This window comes from Cyprinus carpio, chromosome B7 (assembly GCF_018340385.1).
Source record: "Cyprinus carpio isolate SPL01 chromosome B7, ASM1834038v1, whole genome shotgun sequence".
Taxonomy (NCBI): domain Eukaryota; kingdom Metazoa; phylum Chordata; class Actinopteri; order Cypriniformes; family Cyprinidae; genus Cyprinus; species Cyprinus carpio.
The window spans coordinates 19,705,766-19,715,780 of NC_056603.1; the positions used below are offsets into that span (position 1 = coordinate 19,705,766).

The 10,015-nt window shown below is 38.2% G+C and overlaps 1 protein-coding gene across 1 annotated transcript; it reads left to right on the top strand.

Moving 5' to 3' along the window:
- The first annotated feature begins 5,913 nt into the window (after positions 1-5,913).
- On the top strand, positions 5,914-7,002 carry fibinb (fin bud initiation factor b). The gene has a single exon (XM_042727768.1). The coding sequence runs from the start codon at positions 6,212-6,214 to the stop codon at positions 6,836-6,838; it is 627 nt and encodes a 208-aa protein (XP_042583702.1). The 5' UTR covers positions 5,914-6,211; the 3' UTR covers positions 6,839-7,002.
- The last annotated feature ends 3,013 nt before the right edge of the window (positions 7,003-10,015 follow it).

Below are 10,015 nucleotides of genomic sequence, written 5' to 3' on the forward strand. Positions count from 1 at the left end.
GGTTTGAGTTAAAAATCTTAATTTGTGTTCTACTGAAGAAACAAAGTCACCTACATCTTGGATGTGCTGGGGGTAAGCAGATAAACATCAAATTTTCATTTTTGGATGAGCTATCCCTTTAAGCACAGAGCACAGAGAGCCCACTTGTGTGCAAAAACATGGAAAATGTCCTTCCTGCCAGACAGATCATCATTTACAGTCTTATCCATATTTGTGTTGGTAGCTGTTGCTCTGTCTCTCTCATTTTTCTCCCTCTTCTTTCTGTCAGTTTTACCTTTATTGCTTGTTATTTTCAAATTTTTTGAGATGGCACATTTTAGATTGGTCGACAGGGAACAAGGCGAATCTCTCTTTCTCTCAGTCCTTGAGAACTCATTTTTTCCTCTCATTATAACAGAGCAGTATACATACTGAATCCTGCATCTGCCTGCAGAGTCGGTGTACAGATGACTGCAGTCTTTGGCTTCTACTCCTGCTGTGCTCCTCACTGACTAATAACTCAAAAACCTGCACAGCCACTTAGTTTAATCCTACACAAACACTGAAGTATTTACAGGGAAGCTTTAAAAAGAAATATAAACCAGAACAACCCATTTAATACTTAGGTTGACTTAACATAAGGTGGTGCAATACTGGTAATGCAATGGATCATCTGAGAGGGAAAAAACTCTTATATTGACCAAAAATATAAATTAATTAAATAAATAAATAAACTAAGGAAACACTGATACATGTATTTTAATGATCTGTTTCAGTCATATATTTATACATAATTTGGAACCAACTGACATACTTTGACCAACTTTTTATTATTAATTAAATAACTATGTTACATAAAAGTGTCACTTATTTATAAGGAATAACCATAAATAAAACAAAAATGCCATGACAAAATTAGTAGTGGCAGGCACGTGCGCCCTCATTTAGAATAAACCGGATTCTCATGGAACAGAGGTAAAAACAATGGAATGTGCCTATGCTTCTGTTGTGAGCTTTGCAGAATTTTGCATGAGAATTTAATGCACACATAAATATGCAGTACACAAATGCAAATTATTATAAACATAATTAATAAAGGCATATTTTAGTATGCTTGTATGCAGCATTGAGTCTTTACACAGAATTTGGAGCAGGAAAAGACTGAGCCACCTCAGAGCAGCCTTGACTGTGTGCTGTATGTCAGGGTTTATTTTAGGCCTACTTGTGTCTCAGGTCTCAAATGCCCTGCACAACATTTCAGACAGAGAGGAGCAAACAAAAGGAACGTGTTTTGGAAGTTTCGATAACTTCTTACAAGCAATCCAAATCCACATGTGTAGCTCATTAGAGCCTGTGGTTCTTTCTAAACATAAACATCCTCTGATCTCACTAATATGTACTAGCGCTTTGGGGATTTACCAAATTACACAGCAGAGAAGGGGTGCATTTGTTTATTTCTTTATTTTATTATTTACTCGTTTCTTGTTTTGAAATCAGACAATGTGAGCCATTCTTGCTCACTGCAGAGGTTTTGTTTCCATTTGTGATCATTGGGGAATAATCATAGCATAATCATTTTGGCATAGTTTGAATGGAGGCTGATGCACTCAGACTCTTAGTAATGGAGGACAAAATGCCCCCCACTATGTAGGCTGTTTTGTGCTATGTGGATACCGTTAGTAGACAACAGGAGAAGAGTCTCATGCTGAAGTCATGCCAGGAAAGACTGACGAGTGGAAGATGAGGCAGCCCTACACATAAATTAGCGCCTATATTACAACTGCTACTGATTATTGGACTCGTTTAAATGTAAATTAAAATTTTGATCTGACATTTCACATTCTTTTGCATACACTGAAAGCATTTATCATCTGACCTAGATGACCATACCTGAGTAAATATTGGGCCAATTAGAGTTCAGATTCTCTCTTTCTTGAAAGATTCTTCAGTAAAGGGGGTAACTGTAACTGTAATGTGTGTGTATGTACATTCGTCTCAGAACATTTCCATATGGAAAATATATAAATGAATAAAGGGGTTGTGAGGGAAGCAGTTGACCACAAAACAGCTGGAAAAATCTCCTCAGCACTTCTTCAACAAACAAGTCCAATTCCTTCGATTCTCCCTGAGGAGATTTACCCCGTATTCCATCCCTCCCTCTGCCGGATTGGTGTGGACCTTTATGTATGGTGAGGCAGATCTTTATCCATAATGGCAGGTTATAGATACAGATATATTACCTTTCAGTGCTGCAACTTTGCAGATATTGTTTATGCTCAAACAGCAACATTACACACTAACTAACGTTAAAAAATGGAAATCGCAATCAACCACCCCTTTAAAACTTTGTTGCATTTGACCCAGTGTTTTTGTCTTAGTTACAGCATTTTTATTTACAAATGGATCTGGTTTTTAGTCTTTTGAGTGTATTTTTTAGTTTGATTAACTGATTCATTTGAATGTGTGGCTGTTTAACTATGCCTTCTTCCAGGGATCAACATGGCTCCTAGAATTGCGTCACAAGGCTTTTTTTAACTTAATGGACTTGTAAATCTAGAGGTTTATAGAACTGGGCAGTAGAGCAGCTATCAGAAAAAAAGCTTGTGTTAGGTCACCATTGGACTGATTTCCTGGAACATGTGTGTGTGATAAAGGAAAAACTCTAAGGGACCAAAGTCTTGATTAACCTTCTGACGCATCTGGGAGCTCATAACCAGAAGAGATTTGTAAGTTTTCATGCTTGTCTAACCTAATCAGTTGTATTCCCTGCGTATGTGTGCACCTGTTGATTGTTACATTCAACTTAGATTGGGACAGTGATAGTTTTGTAACATTTGGTGGCCTCTGATGTTGTCATCTGGCCCTCATCATTGGCGTTTCCACTCCAGTAACAATTAAGATCTTTTCCAAACTTTAAAAAGGTATTATAAAAGTGGTCCGTATGTGCTGTATTTCTAGTCTTCTGAAGCCACAAGATAGGGTCATGTGAGAAACAGTCAAAAATTCAAGCTATGAATCTGAACAAATCTTACAGGAGAGGAAGATTATCAATGAATAACATCTCAAATTGTAGTCTGTTCTTCACACACAAGCATTGTATGACTAAAGATGAACACGGGTTATATTAACTGCTTTTATGGCATCTTTGCTGTGCTTCTGTGGTCTTTTTGAAGCTTAAGTTTCAGTCAGCATCATAATTCTTCAGCATTTCTCCATTTGAGAATGAAAGTCAGGTTTGGAATGGCATGAGAGTGAGTAGATGGCAGAATATACATTTTTGGGTGAACTATTATTTTAATATGATGCTTTTGTTATGAAGAGTGCATGCGTGTGCCTGTCCTCTCAGTGGTCTTCTAATAGGCTCTGTAGAACATGATGTCGGTGTATTCTGTTTCATGGCCCCACTGGCCATTTTCCTCCAGCATCTGTATCTTTTATGAGCGTCTTGCTCAAAAGCTTCAGTAATTGAGTCTTATTGCCCTGCAGAAAATTCCATGGATTAATGATGAAACAACTGTTCACCCATAATTCTTCCCTCAAAAGATTAGAACTGGCCTGGAGTTCCAGTTCATGCAAGGTTCAGGGCATTAAAGTCAGTACCCATTTTATCCTTGCCAAGCTGATGGCATGAATTCAGTCTAACCACAAAGGAACTGTGTGCAGCTTTCATTTACTTAAGAGGCCCATCCAAGGGTGACATGATGACTTCAGTAGTATTTATGATGCATCCTGTGAGTGAAAAGTCTGGCAGAGATGTGCAACTCACAACATAAGTCTCAGTCATAGTTTGGGAAGTATGATCATTTCATGCAAGCTTAAACTGACGTTAAAGTTAAAATGTTCTTTGAAAAATACTAGACAGCTAACATTACTTGTTATAGACCCCTGTTATTAAGATCATTAGCAGGGCAACAGTAGGGGAAGTTCTCCAGGAGCTGGCATCGTTCCATCCACTGGGGTTTAAGAGACGGGCTAAGTGTGGAGAGAGAGAGACGGCCCCCTTGTAGTGGATATCTGTAGGAGGAACATTGGGGGAACCAGGTTCAAAGGGGTACAGGGCATCTGAGAAGAGGTACTGAAGACCATAAAATTAAAGAACTCATAAAGAATAGATTCTAGTGGAACGAATTCCAGTGTAGTGGAAAACAAGACTCCTTTTCTTTCACTCTCTCTGATTTTCTCCCTGTGTTTCTCCACTCTAGTGCATGTTCTGTTCTGCATCTGTGCAGATTTTTTTTTTTTTTTTTTATGGGAGTTTGAAGGAAAGCTATTATTCTGCAGGAACTTTGTCTCTGTATCAATGAGATGGTAGGGCACACATCCGTAGCATAATGAAGATACATCACTGCGGTATTTCCTATTATTGCTCACAGACAAATACCAGACTGAGGGACTATTTCCCAGGATTTAATGTTGTAAAAAAGCACATGTGTGTGTCTTTAAAAGTTTGTTTTGTGTGTCTGTTGGTGTGTGGGTATATGTGTTTGCTTAAGAGCCATATGGTGAAATGAAAGAACACTGGCAGTGTCTGTACAGTGTCTGTAAAAATGATGAAAGACGGCTGTAAATCCAACAAGGCCAAGCAAACGAGGCTTTCCATGGCCAATGTCTGATGTGATCCTCCATGATTCAAGTCTTGGAGTGTATTTGAGAATCCATCTTCATACATCATATATGACATCACCATTTTTGTGACAGTTTCCACAAAATGTTTGTCTTTTGGTTTTCTTGGAATGTTTAGTTCATTAATGCCTTGGGCTTTTTAAAAGTGAACAGAGTATATAAGTGTGAGCTCACTGCTGTTTTCACCCTCTGAGTCTCTCTACAGGGGCCCTCGCAGGAAAGTAGAACATCCTGATGCCGAGCAGAACACTCTGTCACTCAGACATCCTCTTTAGGTAATCGGCATATGGAGCTGGGAGACCTGTCTCTGAGAATGAAGACCTCCAGTATAAAGAGAGCACCCTCTTTTCAGAGGCCTGTCAGACAACGTTCCTAGACAAATTGAAGAGGGAAGCATGCAAGGTGGCCATCTGCAATGTCTGCTATTGTCTCAAATGAGGACACTCACATTCTTGGCTTTCAGCCCTTGCATAAGTTTATGACATATTGCTGTTTATATTTTTAGTATTAAACTGAGCATGTGTCATTGCAAAAGAGAGAAAAATGTAAAGAAATAAGCATTTATAGAAACTGCTGGGAAGTGAATGATAAATGCACACTGTAATGTAATACAATAATGTGTGTAGGCCTATTTGTATCCATATCCATTTTTCACAATAATAATTGTTATTCTCAATAATTTTACAGTTTTATTGGTTATGCAGGTTTGAACTGAGCAAATACACTGTATGTTTTTAATAATGTATTGGACAGATTTCCATCTTTTAATTTTTCAGCATTTTTGTGGCAGTGTTGCACTTAATTTTATCTCCTGTTGCGAAACACAAAACTGGACAGTGTTCTGCATTTACCCTGCAATTATTAGTACTGCTAAAGCAGTTGTTTTTAATAAAAAATAAAGCAGCCTACATACAAAATGTAAATTCTCGACAATATATAAATTGTTTACTCATTGTTTTAAGAAAAAGTATCATTTATTTGTCTGTATTTAATATTGTATAACTTTATCCCACCCCACAAAATCATCTACTTTTTATTTTTAAGATTTTCATGAGTTAGGGTTAGATAAATTCAATTTAATTATGAATTATGTTTATAATTAATGTGTTCTAAATAAGTGCAATGATCTCATCACAGTAATTCTGGCACCTCTTTGATTTTGTGTTTAGTCTAACGTCCAGCCAAATTCTAAAGTGTGTTTTGTAGCTTTCAGGAGCCCAGGTCTTTTAATGACAAGCCCTGTAATGCTGCCTTTAAGTGAAGGAGCGACGGCCTTGTAATTTGAGAGTCTGACCAGGGGTATTATTATCTAAACCTAGCACAGAGTCTGAACGGTGCAGATGTTCAAACACACACAAGGAAGGACACGGCGAGGGTCTGTGTGGCTCACGCCTGTTGATTTAGCCAAAATCACAGGCAGGAAAGCGGACAGGAAAGTTGCGATATCAAACCGAGGACGATTCTGTGTGATTTAGCTGTTTCTGTGTCAGGAGTGCTCGGCATCTGACGCTCTGGACATGCGTGGGGCTGGAGCAGGAGGGCTTGTCTAAAGTTTGAACAGCAGAGCCGAAGGTAGCCTACTGTTGACAGTGATAAGACAGAGGTGGCTATGATGGCTTCCCCTCTGTTCCTACTGATAGCCTGTCTACTCTCGTTGCGTGTCGGAGGGGCTTTCTTTTCGGGACCCCTGCACCCAGAGATGTCCAACGGCACCTTTCATCATTATTTCGTGCCTGATGGCAATTACGAAGAAAACGACGATCCCGAGAAATGTCAGATGCTGTTCAAAATGACCGACAATCGCAAATGCACTCTGGACGAGGACCAGGACTCGGTGATCCGGGACGATTTTATCATCATCAAGCGGCACATCGAGGACGCGGCGCGGGTGCTGGAGGGCATCGGCAAGAGCATCTCCTTCGACCTGGACGGAGAGGACAGCTATGGGAAATACCTGAGACGGGAGACGACCCAGATCACCGAGGCGTTTTCTAACTCCGAGAAGTCTCTTCTGGAGCTGGAGGTGAAATTCAAACAGAGCCAGGAAAACGAGCTGAAAGAGGAGCACAAGATCAACGACGACTTCCTCGACATGATCGTGCACACGCGCGACGTCTTGAAGGAGACTCTGGACATCTCGCTGGGACTGAAGGACAAGCACGAGCTGCTGTCGCTCATCATCCGGAGTCACGGGACCAGGTTGAGCCGTCTGAAGAACGAGTACATGAAGGTGTAGAGGACTGCTGTCTGCCTTCAGGAGCCTACTCAGGCAAATCTCAGTCTGACTCTATGGCAAGGCATTTTAACATTAATTCCTTCAAATTAAGTGGGCTAGTAATTTACTTGTACTTGTTTTTAGTAAATAGCCAATTTTCCCAATAAAACTGTACCAATCGTCTTTATGTACTAGTACTGAAACTATATACTCTGCGTAATTAGTCGGTTCAAATTCATTTCTATGAGACATTAAAGTAGATCCTATAGCTGTTATTAGTAATATAGCCTAGACTATCTCACTAGTTACAGAACACACACTGGTCTAACATATAGGTCGTTTGTATGAAGGCTATTCAGTTAGTACTATGAAGCTGAAATAGCCTATATTTGTGACCCTGGACCACCGAACCAGTCATAAGGGTCAATTTTTGTAAATCGATATTTATACATAATCTGAAAGCTGAATAAATAAGGTTTCCATTGATGTATGGTTTGTTAGGATAGGTCAGTATTTGGCTGAGATGCAACTATTTGAAAATCTGGAATCTGAGGGTGCAAAAAAAAAATAGAAAATATTGAGAAAATGACCTTAAAAGTTGTCCAAATTAAGTCCTTAGCAATGTATATTACTAATCAAAAAATAAGTTTTGATATACTTATGGTAGGAAATATATTCATGGAACATGATCTTTACTTAATATCCTAATGATTTTGGCATAACAGAAAAATCGATAAATTTGACCTATACAATGTATTGTTAGCTATTGCTACAAATATACCCATACTACTTATGACTGGTTTTGTGGTCCAGGGTCACATTTGAATAGTTATAAGAAATAGAGTAAATAGTTAGTAGTTACTATGAAAACTGGACTAGATATCAGCAAAAATTGGAACACATACTAGTCCAGCGGTAGGCAATGTCAGTCGTGGAGTGCCGATGTCCTGCAGAGTTTAGCTCCAACCCTGAAAAAAACCTCACTTGTGTGTAGCCTTAGTAATCCTGAAAACCTTGATTGGCTTATTCAGGTGTGTTTGATTAGGAGTAGAGCTAAACTCTGCAGGACATCTCACTCCAGGACTGACTTTGCCTATCCCTGATTTAGTCTGAAGTGAATTGTTAATGTCTGAACAACGGATCCCTATAGAATTCACTGGAAAAATATTTGGAATTGTTTCTTTTTACTATCACCATAGTTGTAAAATTTATTAATCACTATTGGATTGCTTACTAAAATAAGTACTAGTAACACAATTTTTTTGAAGGAATAAATGCTATTTCTCTGTAACTACTTGGCAAAAGTGATGCAGCTATTCTGTGCAATAAATGAAAGCCAGTATTCACTTAATAGTGCCAATCATACATGATGGACAACCATTAAATGCTTTAAACTTGGCAATACTGCCCTTAAATTCTAGTCATTAACAATATTTGCAGCGTGTGATAATATGACTGAAATCTCAGTCTAACCAATATAGAGGCTTTACCTCTCAGAGGAGACATACAAAACACTGAGTTAGTGTCAGCATTGAGTTTCTCACTATTTTCTTAGATAATAATGTAGGGTGTATTTGCATTTGCTCATTTGCATTGGCATTACTTGAATGTTTCAGAGAAAATTCATGTTGGTTAAACAGAAGGAATATAATTTTCATTGTACAAATGTTAGCTGTCATATTAATATTTAGTTTATATAAGAGCATGAACTTGGAATAGTTTTTAAGCATTCAGTCTGACAATCCTCCCAAAGATACTGGCATATTAAAAACATACATTTTAATTATTATTATTTTCTATGATACATTGGAGGAATAAAAACACATTTGCTCTTCTTTGTACATGTAATTAAATTTTGTGTGCCCTAAGAAATCTATATATTTTATAATGAGCTTTTAAAATATTAAACTGTGAGTGTTTATATTTATGAAAAAGCATAACTGTATTCATTTTATGAAACTGTACGTGTTGCATTAAGTATTCTTGTAATCCTCTGAGAAGTAATGGGAAAAGGACCATCTGGGATGACATATTCCAGACAAACCAAGATGACTGCGGGCAGGATTATTGGACTTGAAGCGTTCTACCATGTGTAGTTCCATTCCTGAGATACAGTATATATTGTGTATATTCCTTTTTGTAATAAAATCTTTAACATAGTATCTGTGTGAGTGAGTGAACTGCATTGTTCTAAAACATTCCAGAAAAGATTTAAAGTAATAGTTGACCGAAAAATGAAAACTAGTTCATCCTCAACTCTCATAAATTATATGAACAAATGATTGACAAATCGTTCCTTTGAGTTGGTTGCTCTGATTCACTAAATGATTCATTCACAAACTGGACTGATCTGGATCCTGAGATCAGCCTGATTATAACAGCTCACTGGAGAGGGAAGATTGTCAGTGAATTATGTAGTTTGGTTTGTTTCACAAATATGTATCTTAAATTAGTGCACATGTTGTTTGTATCACATGATACATTTAGGGTGTTTTTTTTAGTTTATTTTTAAACAATTCAGTGGCCTCAAAACTATTAAAAGAATTAATACTGAGATAACATATTATGACTTAAAGCCACACAGGTTGATGCAAAACTATTAAGGTATGAGCAGTATAATAGTTGCTCTAAGCATATGCAGGTGACCATATTTTAGATCCGTTAATCCACCCCGTACCTAAATTAAACAACTACCTTATTAACTATTAATAAGCAACAAATTAGGAGTTTATTGAGGGAAAAGAGTTAATAGTGAATATGTGTTCCCTATTCTAAAGTGTTACCATATTTATATCTGTCTGTGTGTCAGTCAGTCTGTCTGTTTCTCTCTCTTTGTCTGTCTGTCTGTCTGTCTGTCTGTTAGTCAGTCAGTCGGTTAGTCTGTCTGTCTGTCTGTCTGTCTCTCTCTGTCTGTCAGTCAGTCAGTCAGTCAGTCAGTCAGTCAGGCAGTCAGTCAGCCTGTCTGTCTCTGTCTGTCTGTCTGTCTGTCTGTCTGTCTGTCTGTCTGTCAGTCTGTCTGTCTCTCTCTGTCTGTCTGTCTGTCTGTCTGTCTATCTGTCTGTCAGTCTGTCTGTCTCTCTCTGTCTGTCCGTCTGTCTGACTGTCAGTCAGTCAGTCATTCTGTCTCTCTGTCTGTCTCTGTCTGTCTGTCTGTTAGTCTGTCTGTCTCTCTCTGTCTGTCTGTCTATCTGTCTGTCT